Here is a 19,230-nt window from a genome sequence, read left to right on the forward strand (position 1 = left end):
CACCTCCCGGGTTCAAGTGATTTTCCTGCCTCAACCTCCTGAGTAGCTGGGATTACAGGTGCGCGCTACCACGCCCAGCTAATTTTTGTATTTTTAGTAGAGATGGGGTTTTGCCATTTTGGTCAGGCTGGTCTTGAACTCCTGGCCTCAAGTGATCCGCCCGTCTCGACCTCCCAAAGTGCTGGGATTACAGGTGTGAGCCACCGTGCCTGGCCATGTTATGTCAATTTAGAAGTTTTTTTTATTTTTCAAATTTCACAGTAATCCTCATGATGAGAATGGTTTTTCTGAATACACAGATGTCCATATGATAAATGCCCATTTGTATGTTTTATACACATCCATATACAACTAAGATTTAGGAATATACTTCCTTAACTGGATCCCTTAACAATATTTAAAGTTAAAGTCTTTTCTACCTTTAAATAAACAAACAACTCCCAGGAGCCACTCCTTCCTCCTCTTTACAACACAACCAAACTCTGGGAGAGCTGTCTATGCTCACCATCTGTTTCCTCACCTCCCAGGCCTCGACCCATGCCAGTCTGGTTTTCACCTCCATCACAGCACCAAAACAGCTCAAGTTAAGGTCACCAATGACCCATCTGCATCCTAAATCCCATATATTAAACGGAGGAGCAAATCTAAGAATGGATGTTATGATCTATGTGAAGCTACATCATGTGCTGCAGCTACGTTTCCCCACCAGCTGTGTGGATACGGGCAAGCTGCTCTCTTCCTTAGCCTTGGTCTCCCATTGCCTGCTGTACCCAAAGAAATGAATCACAATCCAGAATTAATAACAGGTCACAACTCCAGAATTAATAAGAGGGAGTTTACTGCTGATGAAGAGAGATCATCAATTAGAAAAACTGATTAACTCCAGCCTGGGCAACAGAGAAACCCCATCTCTACTAAAAATAGAAAAATTAGCCGGGTGGGTGGTGTGTCCCTGTAGTCCTAGCTACTTGGGAGGCTGAAATGGGAGGATCACCTGAGCCAGGGATGGAGAGGTTGCAGTGAGTTGAGATCGCACCCCACCACTGCACCCCAGCCTGGGCCAGAGAGCAAGATCCTGTCTCAAAAAAAAAAAAAAAGAAAGAAAAGAAAAACTGAATAACTCAAATGAAGCTTATGTGAAATCAGCTCTTTACTCTCATTTCCTTCTTTCCATTAGCCCCTAATTAAAGTAAACCGAGCATATATGCAGTTAAAACCTGAAGAAAAGAGCTGTTATCTTTTTGACTCAAAGCTTTCAAATATATCTCAAAATTCAGCTATAGAACATACGGTCTCTTTCCTGAAACTCCACTGCGGTATACTGATTGTTTTAAAGACTCCATGAGTATTTTATACATAAGAACTTTCATAAGGAGAAGCAAGAAAACATGGTAGTTAACAGTTAAGATCTTGGACTATGGAGCCAGATTGCCTGTGTTTATACCCTGGTTCCATCACTTACTGAGTTACCCTGGCCAACTTAACTTCTCTGGGGCTCAGTGGGAATGATGATAATATGAGAACTAAATTGCATGAAAAGCCCATGTTACTGCTGAACTCAGAAATGCTTAGTACATAGTAGATATCACACAGATATAATACGACATGTGATCTTTAAAAGTCACTCAATTTCATATGAAAATATGTATGTTTACTATTCTTTTTACATGTTCTTGATAATGGCGGAAAATAATGACAACTAGTAATTATAGAGCACTTAGCCATTACTTAGCACTTTTGTGTGAGGGTCTTACTCTGTTGCCTTGGCTGGAGTGCAATGGCATGATCTCAGCTTACTGCAACCTCCACCTCCTAGGCTCAAGTCATCCTCCCACCTCAGCCTCCCAAGTAGCTGGGACTACAGGCATGCACTACCACACCCAGGTAACTTTTGTATTTTTTTAAGATGGGGTTTTGCCATGTTGCACAGGCTGGTCTCAAACTCCTGGGCTCAAGCAATCTGCCCACCTTGGCCTCCTAAAGTGCTGGAATTACAGGCATGAGCCACAGTGCCCAGTCATAGATACACTTTTCCATATCGAATTTTAAAATAGATTATCGTATTAAGCCTCCAAACTTCATATAGTTTAAGAGCAGAAATATAACTTAAAGAGACATCATGGGAGAAGATGAGTCTTAAATAAGACAATTATAAAAGGGAGGTTTAAGAATGTAATTATATTCTCCAACAGAGGGCTGAAAGGTTGAAGATTATTAATATATATCAAAGTTTCATTAACAAGGTAAAGAGCAACAGGGTCCCTGGGGCGATGAACACTCTCACAGGCTCTCTTGATTTCTCCAGATAAAGGTTGGAAGGACACTATCCCCTAATTGGACAGTCCCTATCTATGCTTTTGGTATATAGTGCAGATGAATCATTGAGATTACTCCAAATCTGTTCCATCACGATTATCACAATTTTCACAAGGAACAACCCCTGTCTTCATTGAGTTTAGTAAGTTAATACCCCAACACAGCCTTTCAATCATGTAATTACATTCTTATTTATTGCATCTACAAACCAAATAGAGCAATAAGTCATTCCTGAACGAGGAACCAAGGTAAAGAACATCAAACCAGAGTACTTACAGCTTCTGTGGTTTGTCACAGCTTAAAATAGTAATAAAAAACAAATAGTAATAGCAGCAAGCATTTACTGAGCACCTACTACATGCCAAGTTTTCTGTACATGTCAATTAACTTAATCTTTACAATAATCCTATGAGGAAGGTATAAGATTAAATAACTTGTCCAAGATCACAAAGGTAGCAAGTGGAAGGCAGGAGGTTTAAACACAGAAGTCTAGAGTCCCAAAGAATACACTCCTAGCTAACATCTACACTCTACAGCCCCTGCAGCCCTGATCCCCTCCCCCAGTATGCTACAGTTGGCGGAATCATATCACAGAAGCTGTTTCCTGTAAATGCTCTTTATCATCCAAGCATTTCAACTTTGAGCCGTCATTTACAGTTCCTCTTATCACAATTAACAATCTACATATGGTAATCTCTAAAATACCACATAGCTGCTCCTTATACACTGGCTCGTTTCAGCTATTTTTCCAAATTTCTCTTTCTTTTTTTTTTTTGAGACAGAGTCTCGCTTTGTCGCCCAGGCTGGAGTGCAATGGCGCAATCTTGGCTCACTGCAAGCTCCGCCTCCTGGGTTCACGCCATTCTCCTGCCTCAGCCTCCCAAGGAGCTGCGACTACAGGTGCCCGCCACCACGCCCAACTAATTTTTTTTGTATTTTTAGTAGAGACGGGGTTTCACCGTGTTAGCCAGGTTGGTTTCGACCTCCTGACCTTGTGATCTGTCCGCCTCGGCCTCCCAAAGTGCTGGGATTACAGGCATGAGCCACCGCACCCGGCCCCAAATTTCTCTTCTTCAATGGGACTACTGGACACAAGACTGGGCCTTGAGAGGCAGAGTGAAATAGCACCAGGCACTATGCTATGTGTTCTACTCTAAGTAAAAGCAGTCATTTCTATTTAACAGCAATGACACACAATTATTCTCTTTAAAAAGATGGTCACTTAACATTATGCATCGGTTCCCTTATGATAGTTCCTATTATGCCGTCGGCACAACCCCAATTTGTGATTCATATAACCTGTAGTCAAATTACTCCCTATCTAGGCCATTTCTTACAATTCACTCCTAAAAACTGAAAACATGCATTCCACAACTTGCATCAGCAAAATTTGAACTTCTGAACAAAGATACGATCTGAAAATATCTACTAAATTCTCAGCGTTAACGGCCCTTTATGATCCAGGTGACATTTTTATAAGTAGGTTCCAATAATGTGATGCACACTTTGGTAAAAATTTTATGTTAAGAAGTTTTCTGAAGAGAAAATAAAAACTATTCTGCCAAATAACTATTTTGAAACCTCCACAACAATATTGAGAGGATAGAGTCCAGGCAGATTTCAACGTGGAGTTATAAATACCAGGCTCTTGCCTAACTAACAAACTGCTTTGCAGTGCTTATCCCACATTGCTGATAAAACAATACCCAACAGTTAGCCTTGGTTATTGTAATAGAAAAGCTTTAAAAATCTAAATCTCAGTAAATTCCTTCCACTGATCCTGAATTTCATGGACTAGCAACTGTTTTCAGATTATCTAGACTGCCACCTCTGCATCAATAGTTGGCCCCTGAGGGAATTTCAGGCCCCTCTGAGAATCTGATGAAAGCAAGGGACCTTCTTCCCAGGGAAGTGCAAAGTTCACCAGCCTATTTCTAAATGCCAAAAGAACACTACTCTATACTTTGTAGCAATTGAAGGGAGAAAGGTGATAACAATCTCAAACTCTGTGACTAAAAATCAAACTTTCTATTTGCTCAATTTGTTAGGAAAAACAGGTCTTTACAGATTCCAAACCAAAGCCTTTGGGGCAGTGAATTAGTTGAAGACAACTCTGGTCAAATGTATGGATTCTCCCACCAAGAACTCTCTTCTGAAACTCCACATGGTGGATAGTTCTTGCCTTTCAGTACTCAGCTCAAATGTCACCCTCTCGGAAAAGATTACTTTCCTGACCACCCTATGGAAAGCAGTCCTCAAGCCCTCTTTATCACATCTTGCTCTTTTATTTTCACAATGGTATTTATTAGTATTCCAAAATACCTCATCTATTGTTTTATTTAATTATTTTGTCTCCTCTTTTCGAGTATAAGCTCCATAGGGGTAAGGACCATGTCCGTCTTGTTCCCCACTGAATTCTCAGTACCTGGTATGCAGTGGGCACTCGATAAATATTTGTTAAACGATTAAAACTGAAAAATAGGATAGTGATTTTGGTATCAATTACCAAGCCTTTATGAGTTAGAATTCTCTTTCCATAATCCGAGGGTCCATTCAATTAGCAAATATTTATTGAGCACCTACTGTGCGCCGAGGATACAGCAATGAATAAGTCAGACAAGTATCTTTGCTCTAAAGGCCTTGTATTTTAGTGGACTGCTAGGAATAGGCAGATGTCTTGCTCACTACAATGACTGGGAGATCCAGAACACCCTCTACAATCCTTTCTTGAGGGAAAGAGCTATGGGAGATCCCCAAACGAAAGGAAAACATTCTCCAACGCGCACTTCTAAAACAAGAATCAGGGGTTTCCCTAAACCAATTGGACGGCTCTTCCATGCTCTGTTCACCTAGGGAAACCTCAATTAGCAGAGCTCAGGTAACGAAAAATCTTGGGGCAAGGGCTACTGCTTCTAGGACTTGGAGGTGGTGAGGGGAGGAACCAGGAAACAGGGCGACAAGGAATCGTGGCAAAAGTCCTGAGTTGGAACCCTGAGGAACAAGCTCTGGTTGTCACCAACTTGCTAGGTGACCTTGGGCCAGTCCCGAGCTGCCCGGGCAACACTTCCCCTAGGGGTATAATGAGGAGGAGGCCAGGAGGGTGGAATTCGGGATCGGGGGGAAAGCGGAGGCCAGGAGGCCGGGCCAAGGCCGAGTAGGCTAGGGCAACGGCCGGCGTGCTGAGGCCAGCGCGGGGCCGGGCGGGAGGGGCTCACCCACCGAGCGCCACCTGGCAGGCCCTGCGCAGCTGGGAGTGCTGGGGCCGCTTCACCTCCTTGTCGGCTAGGATCTTCTCCAGGGCCCGGGACACGAACATGCTCTTGGTCTGGCTCTCCTGCATGGCCCCGGCCCGGCGGGGGCTGACAGCCCCGCGGGCCGGCGGCGTGAGCGAGATGGCGAGCTAGGCTGCGGGCCCGGCGTCCCGGCCGGCACCGGCCGCGTCAGTCCCCGCCGCCCCGTCAGGAAGCGACACCTCGGCCCCACGGCGCCGCCATGTTGGAGCGCGTCACGTGACCACGTGACTGGCGAGGCCGCTACGGCCGCCTAGCGTCCGTCGGCCCCGTGACCCCCAGCGGGGCGGAGCCTACGGCTGGGGGCGGAGCGGAGTCAGGTGGGCGAGAGACAGAAAGGGAGGGTGGAGGGAAGAAGAGAAGGTGGGAAGGGGAGCGGGCATGGGCGAAGGGTATAGGGGACGTGGGGGCTAAAGAAAGGTGAAAGGGAGGAGAGGTGGTGATGGAGATGAGAGGAGAGAAGCGCAGGGTAACAGGAGGTGAAGGGGAGCACGAGAATGGAGATGACGCGGTAAGAGAGGAGATGAGGAGGAGGAAAGGAAGGGGAACGAGAGGACTGGCAAAAAAGAGAACGGTGACAAGGAGAAGGGGTAAGAGAAGGCGAGTAGGAAAGAAAAGAGGTGAGGGAGCGAGGACTGGAAGCTGGTGAATGAATGAGAGGTGATCGGGAGTAAGAGGCGTCAGGAGGAAGGAGGAAGGAGAAAGGAGATGAGAAGGCGGCGGCGGGGGAGTGGGGGAGGCCCGGCGCGGCGGCTCAGGCCTCTAATCCCAGCGCTTCCGGAGGCCAAGGCGGGAGCATCGCTTGAGCCCAGGTGTTCGAGACCAGCCTGGGCAACATAGGGAGACCCTTTCCCTACAAAATAAAAAGTAAAACAGCCGGGACTGGTGGCACTGCTTGTGGTCCCAGCTACTCGGGAGGCTGAGGTGGGAGGATCACTTGAGCCTCGGAGGTTGAGGCTGCAGTGATCTGTGATGGTACCACTGCACTCCAGCCTGGGCCACAGAAGGGGACCCTGTCTCAAAAAAAAAAAAAAAAAGAAAAAAGAAAAAAAAGGAGGTGAGGTAGTTATGGAGGAGATGAGGTGATGTGGGAAGAGGTGAGAGGGAGGCACAAAGGTAAAAGAAAAAGTGAGGAGAAAGACCGGAGGGAGAGGGGAAGTGAAAAAGAAAGAGGTGGAAATGAGAGGAGGTGAAAGTAGTAGAAAGGGTGAAGGAAGAGGAGGTAGGAAGGGGAGCTGTCAGAGGAAGAGCAGAAAAGAAGGAAAAAGATGAGAGGAACAGAAGTTAGGGAAAGAGGAAAGAGATGGAAAAAGGAATGGTGTAGGAAGGAGGTGAAGGGGAAGGAGGTGAGGAAGAATGGAAAGAACATGCTGGGAGAAGAGGAAATGGAAGGGGTGGAGGGAGAGGGGAGGTGAAAGGAAGACAGAGAGGGAGAGAGAGGTGTGTTTATGTCTATTCTCCACAAGCAGGGTTTCACCACAGCCCCTAGCAAGATACACACATCCATATGACCCACCTGTCACAGCAGCAGTGACCCTGCAGTTCAGTGAACTTCTGTTTATTGAATGTCGCGGCTGTGCATGGTGCCACCAGGAAGCACTGACTTCCCTCTGGAGTTTATTGTATTATAAACCTGTGAATCCTCACAGTGCAGTGAACTGGACCTGGGCTTTGGGAGTCAGGGGAAGAAACCCAGATGGCCAGTGTCAGACAGCCTGCAAATGGGCGTTGGAAGACGGATACTCTGGCCCCAAGGCAGCTTCCACTCCATCCCACAACAATGATGCTATCACAGCAACCATTAGTGGTATCCCCTAGACCCCTTCGCCTGCCTCCCCCAAGGGCAGCCATGGGCTTATGCAAAGACAATTGTCTTTCTTGGAAACTTCAGAGGCAGAGACATCCCAGGCAGGCATGCTCCAGTGCTCAGGTCTCAGCTCAGATGTCTGTGGGAAGCTTTCCCTGACCTGTCTCAAGTAGCCCCCTCTCTCCCTAGCTGATGTTTTCCACAGCACTTTCTGAGCTTTTGTATGTGTTGACTATTGCTTGTCTCACTAAAGCACGGTTGCAGAAGGGCAGGCTGTATCCCCAGGGCCTGGTCCATAGTCACGTTGAATGTTTCATGGCCTTAAATTCTGTAAGTTCCACTGCTTGTAATGCGATTTCGCAGTCACTCCCAGCAAGAGGTAGAGTTTGTTTCTCCACCAGCCTAAACCTGGACTAGCCTTGTGACTGGTCTTGACCAATAGAATGTGACACAAAAGAGGCTGCACAAGTTCCAGAGCATCAACAGCCCTGGCTCACTTCTTCCTTTGCTGCCTGGGAATGCTGCATGACACTCAGAAGCAGCCCCGGGCAGATCAGTGGCTCATGCCTGTAATTCCAACACTGGGAGGCTGAGGCCGGAGGATCACTTGAGCCCAGAAGTTCGAGACCAGCCTGGACAACATATCAAGACCCTGATGCTACAAAAAATTTAAAAAATTAGCCAGGAGTGGTGATGCCTGCCTGTACTCCCAGCTACTTGGAGGGCGGACGTGGGAAAATTGCTTGAGCCCAGGAGGTGGAGACTGTAGTGAGCCGTGACTGTACCTCTGCTTTCCAGCCTGGGAGACAGAGCAAGACCCTGTCTCAAACAACATTAACAACAAAATGGTGGCAGCCCCAGAAGAAAGAGCACATGGATAGGGAACCCAGTCATTCCAACTCTCCCAGCTGACCCACCAGCTGAATACAGCATCACGAGTGACTAGTGAGACCAGCAGAAAAACTGCCCAGCCGACCCACAGAATAGCAGAAAACAATAAATTGTTACTTTATGCCAATACATTTTGGGGTCTTGCTTGTTACATAGCAATAGATCACTGAGACACACCTCAATCCTTGTGTGTTGAATGAATGAATGAATGAAATTCTCGAAAGAGTACAGTGCAGTCTGCTGAGTCACACATTTTGAGCCCATCCCACCCGCCCCCCGCACCACACACACACAGCAAGGCCAGACTATGTCACTGCCCTGCTGAAAATCCAACAGAGGCTCCCTATTGCTCTTGGAATTGAGTCCAAGTTCAGTATCACACTGTGGCCAGCAAGGTGTGATAGGGACCCAGCCATTTTCTCTGACCTCATCTCCTTCCTCCTTTTCTTCAGGACTCTGGCCACTCTGGGCTCCTTTTTGTTCCCATCAAAGGCTTGACTTACATGTTTCTGTCCCTCTTAATCAGTGCTTCTCAGTGAAGGCAGTACCACCCCCAGGGGCATTTTGAAATTTTGTTGGGGGAATATTTTTGTTGTCGTAATAGAGGAAGCAGGAATACTAGATCACATCCTGCAGAGAGCTGAGCAATCCTATCTAACAAACAATTCAATGTATGCCACGTGGCCGGACATGCCTGGAGATGAAAAACTTATTGATAACGATCTGAGCCTAGAATCTAAATCTGCTTTACATATAACGTGTTTCTTTTCTGTAGGTTTTGTTGTTGTTGTTTTTTGTTGTTGTTTTGTTTTGTTTTGTTTGAGATGGAGTCTCGCACTGTCGCCTAAGCTGAAGGGCAGTGGCATGATCTCCACTCACTACAACCTCTGCCTCCCAGGCTCAAGCGATGCTCCTGCTTCAGCCTCCTGAGTAGCTGGGATTACAGGCACCTGCCACCACGCCTGGCTAATTTTTTTTGTATTTTTAGTACAGACGAGGTTTCACTATGTTGGCCAAGCTGGTCTTGAACTCCTGACCTTGTGATCCACCCACCTTGGCCTCCCAAAGTGCTGGGATTACAGGCGTGAGCCACCGTGCCCGGCCCTTGTATAGATTTAATATCACCACATTTTCCAGAAATGTAAATAATTGCAATTCAAGGGAAATATGTGTGTGTGTGTGTGTGTGTGTGTGTGTGTATGTGTGTGTATATATGTGTGTGTGTGTATATATATATTTGTATTTTGAGACAAGGTTTCACTCCATCACCCAGGCTGGAGTGCAGTGGTGTGATCATAGCTCACTGCAGCCTTGACCTCCTGGGCTCATGTGATCCTCTCACCTCAGTCTCCTGGGTAGCTAGGATTACAGGAGCATGCAACACCATGCCCAGCTAATTTGAAAAAATATTTTTGTAGAGATGGGGGTCTCCCTGTGTTGTCCCTGCTGGTCTGGAACTGCTGGCTCAAGCGATCCTCCCACCTTTGCCTCCCAAAGTGCCGAGATTACAGATGTGTGCCACCATGCCTGGCTAATTTTACAATTTTTTTTTTTGAGACAGTCTCACTCTGTTGCCCAGGCTGGAGTGCAGTGGCGTGATCATGGCTCACTGCAGCCTCCACCTCTTGGGCTCAAATGATCCTCCAAATTCAGCCTCCAGAGTAGCTGGGACTACAGGTGTGTGCCACTGTACCTCATTGTTAAATATTTCTGTGGAGGTAGGGTCTCCCTGTATTGCCCGGGTTGGTCTCAAACTCCTGGTCTCAGTCAATCCTCCTACCTCCACCTTCCAAAGTGCTGGGATTACAGGAGTAAGCCACCACACCTGGCCAGAAAAATGTATTTTGTCTGAAACTGTATCAAATATCATTTACCACTTTAAAGCCACATTACTGTCATTTACACCAGCTATGGTATCTGATTTGCTGCTAGGGCACCCCGATCAGCCTGCAAATATAGCTGTGGCAATTCCAGGGGATCCCACTTTTAGGTTCCAGCATTCGCCTGCTTCATTACACCTTCTAGTGTAATTGTATCTGAGTATTTATCTATTGAAATAAAATTTGCAAATTATACATTGCATGCCTTTTGTTTCACCTTCGTAGTCTTATTAAAACTGTGTGTAGGAAGATTTTATTATCTTTGAATTTCATTTCAGAATAGCTAAAAAAGGCCTTGCAGTTATAAAAGAGGGAGTGTAGTATCTGCTAGGGTTGGAAAGCACCAATGGCTGCCCCCTTCCCACCACTCTGTTCTCAGCTCGATATCACCCACAAGGTCACCAGCCTCCCAGTTTTATCCCTCCTGCCTCCACCACCTGCTTCCATATCATCTTTTGTTAGTTGCACTGAACTGAATTTGAAATGATGATGTTTATTTATCTGTATATTAGTTATCTGTTGCTGCTTGACAAATGACCTGACACTTAGTAGCTTAAAAGCAAATGTTTCTTATCTCCAGTTCCTGTGGGTCAGGAATTTGGGAGCAGCACCGGTGTTTCTGGATCAGCCTCTGTCATGAGATTGCTAGTGAGCTGTCATCTGGGGCTGCAGTCAGATGAGGCTGAACTGGGGCTGGGGGATCAACTTCCAAAGAGGCTCCCTCTGATGGGACAGAGGCTTCAGTTCCACTCCTCTCGGTAGAGCTGCTTGCATGTGGTCATGCTGCGGTATCTCCTGTTTCCCAGAGTGAGTGACCCAAGAGAAAATGAGAGAAAGGGAGGGAGAGGGAGGAAAAGGGAAAGAGACTGAAGGCAGAAGAAGAATTTTTTTTTTTTTTTTTAAGATAGAGTCTTGCTCTGTTGCCCAGGCTGGAGTGCAGTGGCGCAATCTCAGCTCACTGCAACCTCCGCCTCCCAGGTTCAAGTGATTCTCCTGCCTCAGCTTCCCAACTAGCTGGGACTATAGGCTCGCACCACCACGCCCAGCTAATTTTTGCATTTTTAGTAAAGATGGGGTTTCACCATGTTGGCCAGGATGATCTCAATCTCTTGACCTCGTGATCTACCCACCTCAGCCTCCCAAAGTGCTGGGATTACAGGCATGAACGACCACGCCCTGCCAGCAGAAGCAATTTTTTTTTTTTTTTTTTTTAAGACGGACTCTCGCTCTGTAGCCCAGGCTGGAGTGCAGTGGCGCGATCTCGGCTCACTGCAAGCTCCGCCTCCCGGGTTCACGCCATTCTCCTGCCTCAGCCTCCCAAGTAGCTGGGACTACAGGTGCCCGCCACCATACCCGGCTGATTTTTTGTATTTTTAATAGAGACAGGGTTTCACCGTGTTAGCCAGGATGGTCTCGATATCCTGACCTCGTGATCCACCCGCCTCGGCCTCCCAAAGTGCTGGGATTACAGGCATAAGCCACCGCGCCCGGCCAAGCAGAAGCAATTTTTATGACCAATTCCAAAGTGGCCCACCATGTAGTCTGACCAAGAGTGCTGTTTTGGCGACTCAAACACCGTGGTAGGTATAAATACAGGTGATGTGGTCTTAAAATTGTGAACAGTATTTGGTAACATTCCAGACAAAATGCAATTTTCCTTTACACATAGTTGTGTGAGAAGTGAGTGGCTAAGTCCAGCCCACACTCAAGGGGAAAATTTTTAGGCTCCATCTTTAAAGAAGAAGTTGGGTTTCCACAATGTGTTTGCTCACTTATCATCTTGTCTTCCACAGGCAGAATGTGAATTCCATTAAGGCAGAGACATTGTCTTTTTCATAGCTCTATGCCCAGAACACACAGTAGGTGCTTTATAACTATTCATGGACTGAATGAATGAATGACTGAATGGATGGAAGTGGCTTGAGTAGGGTTAATAGGATTTAATATTCAATCAGCAGTTATTTGGAGCACCACTTGTTTCTATATGGTAGGTACAGTAATGGTCTTTAAAGATGCCACAGTTGCAGGCAAAACATCCCTATTCCAGCAAGAAAGATGAAGGGGCAGTGTCAGGATCCATTTTCCTCTTCTTCCTTAAAAATAGAAATGTTGGCTGGGACCGGTGACTCATGCCTGTAATCCCAGCACTTTGGGAGGCCGAGGCGGGTGGATCACCTGAGGTCAGGGGTTCGAGACCAGCCTGGCTAACATGGCAAACACTGTCGCTACTAAAAATACAAAAATTAGCTGGGTGTGGTGGTGCGCACCTGTAGTCCCAGCTATTCAGGAGGCTAGGGCAAGATAATTGCTTGAACCTGGGAGGTGGAGGTTGCAGCGAGCTAAGATTGTGCCACTGCATTCCAGCCTGGGCAACAGAGCCTCAAAAATAAATAAATAAATAAATAAAAAAGAAGGAAGGAAGGAAGAAAAGAAAAGAAGAGAAAAGAAAAGAACTTCAGCCGGGCTCAGTGGCTCACACCTGTAATCCCAACACTTTGAGAGGCTAAGGCAGGAGGATCACTTGAGCCAGGAGTTTGAGACCAGCTGGGGAACATGATGAGACCGCCCTCCCCACAAAAAAAAAAAAAAAAAGAGAATTAGCTGGGTGGGGTGACATGCACCTGTGGTTCCAGCTACTCAGGAGGCTGAGGCAGGAGGATTCCTTGAGCCTTAGGAGGTTGAGGCTACAGAGAGCCATGATCATGCCACTGGCCTCCAGCCTGGGCGACAGAGCAAGACCATGTCTCTTAAAAAAACAAAAAAGAAAAAAGAAAAAGAAAAAAGAAAAGTAATTTCAAACTTTAGCTGGGTACATGACCACCTGGATTAAGGACCACAGTTTTCAGCCCCTCTGGTTGTGCCCATGTGACTAAATTCTGGCAGATTGGATGCAATTTACAGGAAGTGCCTTTCTTCTACTCTTCCTTGGTTCTGTTGACTGGAATGCATACTTAATGGCTGGAGTTCTAGCAGCAATTTTTTTTTTATTTTGAGACTGAGTCTTGCTCTGTCACCCAGGATGGAGTGCAGTGGCGCAATCTCGGTTCACGGCAACCTCCCCCTCCAGGGTTCAAATGATTCTCCTGCCTCAGCCTCCTGAGTAGCTGGGGTTACTCAGCCCCACACCTGGCTAATTTTTTGGTTTTTTGTTAGTTTGTCTGTTTGTTTGTTTTTTAGTAGAGATGGGGTTTCACTATGTTAGCCAGGATGGTGTCCATCTCCTGACCTTGTGATCTGCCTGCTTCAGCTTCCCAAAGTGCTGGAATTATAGGTGTGAGCCACTGTGCCCGGTCAGCAATTTTTTTAAAAACTGTGCCCTCCCTAGCCTTGCCTGGGGGAGGAACTCTGGCTAGGCCCCTGTCCACTCTGCCCTGGCTGGGCTGTTCCCCTTCTGTCTTTCCCAGTCTAGGAGGTGGTCTCTGGGTCTGCCCACTTTCTGCTTCTTCTCTTTTGCTACTGCAGGCATCTTGTGGCCATATCTGTATTTGTCCATCTCTCCTTTATTCTTTCTCTATTTGTCCCTATTTCTCTGTCTGTCCCCATTTTTATGTCCCTGCCCCTGTGGTCTTGTCTCACTTTCCCTCTCACTGTCCTCTCTCTCTTTCAGTTATGGTGGCCAGATTTAGAAAATAAAAATACAGGATGTTGAGTTACGTTTGAATTTCAAATAAACAGCAAATACTTTTTTTAGTAAAAGAGGGTCCCATGCCATAATTGGGACATGGTTAGACTAAAAAGTATTCACCATTCACCTGAAATTCGAATCTAGCTGGGCATATTGTGCTTTGTGTAGCGATCCTCCTCCCAGTGCCGCTCTCTCCAGCAGCTGTGCTAGACTACTAGACAATTTTTTTAAAAAAAATTTAAGACAAAGTCTTGCTCTGTCTCTCAGACTGGAGTACAGTGATGTGATCATAGCTCACTGCAGCCTCGAACTCCCAAGTTTAGGCAAACCTTCCACCTCAGCCTCCTAAGTGGCTGGGACCGCAGGTACGCACCACCACACTGGCTAGTTTTTAAATTTTTTGATAGGGACAGAGTCTCACCATGTTGCCCAGGCTGGTCTCGAACTCCTGGTCTCAAAGGATCTGCCCGCCTTGACCTCCCAAAGTGCTGGGATTACAGGCGTGTAATCCCATGCTCGGCTGCAATCTTTGAAACAGATTTGTCATCAAAGTGACAGAGAGAAGGTTCCTGGGTCCCTGACATTCTGGGGAGTCATGCCAGTTCTGGGATGCTTACTTACTGATTTTTACATGAAGTAGAAAGAAACACCTTTTATTTTTGGTTGTCCATCCTTGACAGCTGAACCTAATCCTGACTAATAACGTTGGCAACTGAGAATGTCTGCTCCGACTCCCTGCTTTCCTCTGAGTGATAGGTCCTTCCATGAAGTGGTAATACGCATGTCGCTCGGGGCCTGTGGCTGTGCCTGCTGTCTGCCTTTCCAGCTGGTTTCTTCCCACTGTACACAGGCACTCTTTATACTCCTGGCCACACTGGTGACCTCCGGGCTGCTCCCAGAGTGCCTGTCTCTATATGCCATTGCTCAGGCTGTCCCCAGCCCCGTCCCCCCCCCGCCACCATTCCCCTCAAAATGTCTCTTCTCTTTTCTCTCTCTTTTTTTTTTTTGAGATGGACTCTTGCTCTGTCATCCAGGCTGCAGTGCAGTGGCGCAATCTTGGCTCACTGCAACCTCTGCCTCCTGGGTTCAAGCGATTCTCCCGCCTCAGCCTCCCAAGAAGCTGGGATTACAGGCACACGCCACCACGCCCAGCTAATCTTTGTAGTTTTAGTAGAGATGGAGTTTCACCATGTTGTCCAGGCTGGTCTGGAACTCCTGACCTCAAGTGATCTGCCTGCCTCAGCCTCCCAAAGTGCTGAGATTACAGGATTGAGCCACCACACCCGGCCTGAAATGTGTATTTTCCATGTGTACTTTAAGACAAAACTCAAATGCAACCCCCTCAATTCTGAGGTCAGGGCTAGGAGGGGTATTTGAGGCAGAAGCATCATTTGGCTGGGCCTCATTTGAAGGAGGAGCCTCAAATGTAGACTTTTGGAATTCTCTACAAAGGAGACAGCATGTGTGCATGTGTGTGTAATATAGATGTATTATGTGTACATGTGTGTTTTATGTATTTTATTTATTTGTTTACATGTATATGTATTTTGAGACAGAGTCTCACTCTGTCGCCCAAGCTGGAGGGCAGTGGCGCTATCTCGGCTCACTGCAACCTCCACCTCCCTGGTTCAAGCAATTCCCCTGCCTCAGCCTCCCGAGTAACTGGGATTACAGGCGCTCAGCACCATGCCCGGCTAATTGTTTTGTATTTTTAGTAGAGATGGAGTTTCACCATGTTGGCCAGACTGGTTGCAAACTCCTGACTTCAGGAAATCCGCCTGCATATAATTTATAGTGTAAATTATATTCTGGTTATTTGTGTTCTTTGTGTCCAGCTGCACTAAAAGAATGTGAATTTCTTCAATGTAAATATGTAACACACACAACAGTTGTGGGGTTTATTTTTGTCCCTGTGTCTTGGTTTGGGCTCCCCCAAAAGACAACCCTATGACAGGGATTCCCATGTATCTGAGAGGTGATCCCAGGACCCATCAGCAGGGACGTGGGTATGGAGCAGGGAGGAGAAGGGAAGGCAGCCAATGCAGGTGTGACACCAGCTGGTGACCTCCAAGGGCACCAGGTTTCAACCCCACTGGGGAGCTGGGGAGCCAATGTAGACCTGCCTGAGTTACCCCAGCTGAGGGATTAGGAAGCCAGATGTTCATTCGCCAGGATCCCATCTGTCATTGCATAAGGGCTGTTCTAGGGACATTAACTCTGACACTTGGTCGTGGACTCAGTCTGCCAGCCCCTAGAACCCCAGGGCCAGAACACAGCAGGTGCCTGCAGACAACAGCTTCCTCCAGCGAGTAGAAGTGAGTGCCCAGGGCAGACAGCTGGGGGCACCGACAGTGTCTGCTACACACGGTTTCGGTACTTTATTGGTTTATAAATATGCCAGACTCTAGGCCTGAGTGCTGTCTCTGGCTGTGGATGTGTGTTCAGCCAAGACGGGGCAGACCAGAAGTGCCAGATGGTGAACAGCCTGGGGAAAGCCCCACAGGGAAGAACAGACAGCACTGTAGGGTTCTCTGCTCAGTTTCCTAGAGGTGCACTGGGGACTGGGCCTCAGGTGCCCGCAGGGGTGTCTGGCCAGATGACCCCCTCAGGCTTCCTTCCTTTCCCAGTTTCACTTCCCCACTCTTCCACTGCTGCTTCCTGGAAGCACCTCCAAATAAACCATTTGCACCCAAATCCTTGCCTGAGGATGTGCGTCTGGGGAACCCAACTATAGTGGACAGATTCATATTAGACCCCAACGATTCCAGTATCTTGATTCCCTAGGATCTGTGAATACATGACCTCACATGGCAAACTTTGCAGATGGGATTAAATGAAGACTCGAGACAGGAAGATTATTCTGGATTATCTGGGTAGGCCAAATGTAATCACAGGGGTCCTTATGAGAGGGAGGCAGGGAGGTCAGGGTCAGAGAAGGAGATATGACGACAGAAGCAGAGGTTGGGGTGATGCCATTACTGGCTTTTTATTTTATTTATTTATTTATTATTATTATTATTTTTAACATGGGAGCCTTCAGAATGATGTTACCAGCTTTTAAGATTGAGGCGGGGGCCAGGCACGGTGGCTCAGCCTGTAATCTCAGCACTTTGGGAGGCTAAGGCAGGAGGATGACTTGAGCCTAGGAATTTGAGACCAGCCTGGACCCTGTCTCTGTAAAAAATGAAAACATTAGTCAGGCGCGGTGGCACATGCCTGTGGTTCCAGCTACACAGAAGGCTGAGGTGGGAGGATTGCTTGAGCCCAGCAGGTTGAGGCTGCAGTGAGCAGTGATTGCACCACTGCACTCCAGCTCAGTCTCAAAAAAACAAACAAAAGATACTGGGTGGCCAAGAAGCATGGCACATGCTCCCTACAGGTAACCTTTAAATAAGCCACAGGGAGAAGGAGGGCCCTTCCAGGTGAAAGGAACGGTGTGTATAAAGGCATGGGAGCTAGACTGGCCAGGAAGTGGGTTTTCCTTGTATAAAAAATGGAGCAGGAAAATGAGAGGATCCAAGGTCAGGGAAGTGCTGGTGGGTGTTTAAGACAAATGGGGTGGAGGGGTTTAAAAAAACTGGAGAAGGCCGGGCACTGTGGCTCACATCTGTAATCCCAGGAGTTTGGGAGGCTGAGGCGGGTCAATCACCTGAGGTCAGGAGTCTGAGACCAGCCTGGCCAACATGGTGATACCCCATCTCTACTAAAAATACAAAAAATTAGCCAGACGTGGTGGCTCATGCCTGTAGTCCCAGCTACTCGGGAGGCTGAGGCAGGAGAATCGCTTGAACCCAGGAAGCAGAGGTTGCAGTGAGCTGACATTGCATCACTGGACTCTAGCCTGTGTGACAGAGTGAGACTCCATCTCAAAAAAAAAAAAAAAGAACTGGAGAAAATTAAGAGAGGAGCCAACTGGGTCAATGTAATCAGGCGTTGTCAGGGTCCCTCCTCTCCTGTGGCCACTGTCTGGCAGTCTTGAGGTAGATCAGTGGAACTGTTTTCCGAGCACTGGTCACAACCACCATAGCAACCCAACTCATCAGGGCAGGATCTGGTTGAAATAGGATGCAGTGAAAAAGCAGAAACCAGCACATGGCAAAGAAAGTGACCTCTAGTTGCTCTCACTGCTCGTTAGCACAAAGATACTCCCATCAGCACCCTGACAGTTTACAAATGCCATGGTAACAGCCAGGAAGTTACTTTATATGGTTCCAGAAACTCCTCACCCCTTTTCCAGAAAGTTCTGGATAACCTGCCTCTTAATTAGCATATAACTAAAAGTGGATATAAATACAGCTGCCAACAACCCCTATGCCACCACTCTGGGCACATTGCCCAGGGGTTAGCCCTCCTCTGCAAGGAGCAGTACCCTTGCTGTTGCCGTACACTGCTGCTTCAATAAAAGTTGCTGTCTAATACCACTGACTTACCCTTGAATTATCTCCTGGGTAAAGCCAAGAACCCTCCCAGGTTAAGCCCCAATTTTGGAGCTCACTTGCCTTGCATCAGTCTGGGTTGGCTCTCCCATACAGAGCTCTTGGTTGAACACAGCAGAGACAGACCCAGGCAGAGATTTCCAGTAGCCTCCTTCAGCATCATTCTTTCTTTCCTCTTTAGCAACGTAACTCTTATTTTTAGTCGAGGACCTAACTGCTCAGCTAAAGACTACCCATTCCTGCCTTCCTTGTACCTAAGTGTGGTCTTGTGATTAAGTTCTAGCTATGATATATAAGCAAAGGATTAGAAGGGACTTCCAAGTGGTCTCCTAAATAGGGAGGGGCATGTTTTTCTTTACCCTTTCCTCTTCTCTCTTGGCCAGAATGTGAACACAATGGCTGGAGCTTGGGCAGCTATTTTAGACTCTGAGGCAATGTGCTGCGTGGAGCCAGAGCACCAAGACACAAGGATACTAGGTCTCTGAAGACCTGGTGGGACCTGGACTGCTGACCTCTGTACGTTTTTCACAAAGATAAAATCAACTATCTTGTTTAAGCCACAGTTGTTTGGGAGTTTTCTGTTGCATGCAAACAAATCCAATCAATACATGAACTCTTGCTAACTTCAGCTGCAAAAGTGCTTTCCTGGAATGGTGATGGGTCTTTTTCAAAACGAATCAGAAGACTGGAGAATCAGGCTCAGAAAACAGGTGGAAAATGAGGGATGTGAAGGGTTCAGAAATTGCACCAAAGAAGATTCTGGAAAGGATGCGGTTGCAGTCTTGGCTGAATACTGAATCCTCACTCTTGGCCTTGCCTCAGGGGCTGCCACTGGAAACAAGATGCTAGTCAGATGTCACCACCACTCCTTTCAGAACAAGTCTAAACCTCCTGGTCTTTTGTATTGCTTACTCCAGATTCAAAGTCCTGAGCCAACACATCTGACCAGTTGAGTGAAGGTCACGAACCTGCACCCCAGCTGCTG

The 19,230-nt window shown here is 47.1% G+C and overlaps 1 protein-coding gene and 1 long non-coding RNA gene across 3 annotated transcripts in view; one reads left to right on the plus strand and one right to left on the minus strand.

Moving 5' to 3' along the window:
• Positions 1 to 5,836, minus strand: part of LOC105470707 (ARF guanine nucleotide exchange factor 2) — a 115,662-nt gene extending 109,826 nt beyond the window's left edge. For both annotated transcript variants that reach the window (XM_011722911.3, XM_011722910.3), the window contains exon 1: positions 5,536 to 5,836. In XM_011722911.3, the coding sequence (XP_011721213.1) occupies positions 5,536 to 5,656 (121 nt within the window). In that variant the 5' untranslated portion in view covers positions 5,657 to 5,836. The remainder of the gene's footprint in view (positions 1 to 5,535) is intronic.
• A 5,732-nt stretch (positions 5,837 to 11,568) lies between these two features.
• LOC139358810 (uncharacterized) lies at positions 11,569 to 18,936 on the plus strand. The gene is made up of 3 exons (XR_011614310.1): positions 11,569 to 11,764; positions 11,978 to 12,043; positions 18,629 to 18,936. It is a non-coding gene; the product is annotated as an uncharacterized lncRNA (long non-coding RNA).
• The last annotated feature ends 294 nt before the right edge of the window (positions 18,937 to 19,230 follow it).

This window comes from Macaca nemestrina, chromosome 15 (genome assembly GCF_043159975.1).
Source record: "Macaca nemestrina isolate mMacNem1 chromosome 15, mMacNem.hap1, whole genome shotgun sequence".
Taxonomy (NCBI): domain Eukaryota; kingdom Metazoa; phylum Chordata; class Mammalia; order Primates; family Cercopithecidae; genus Macaca; species Macaca nemestrina.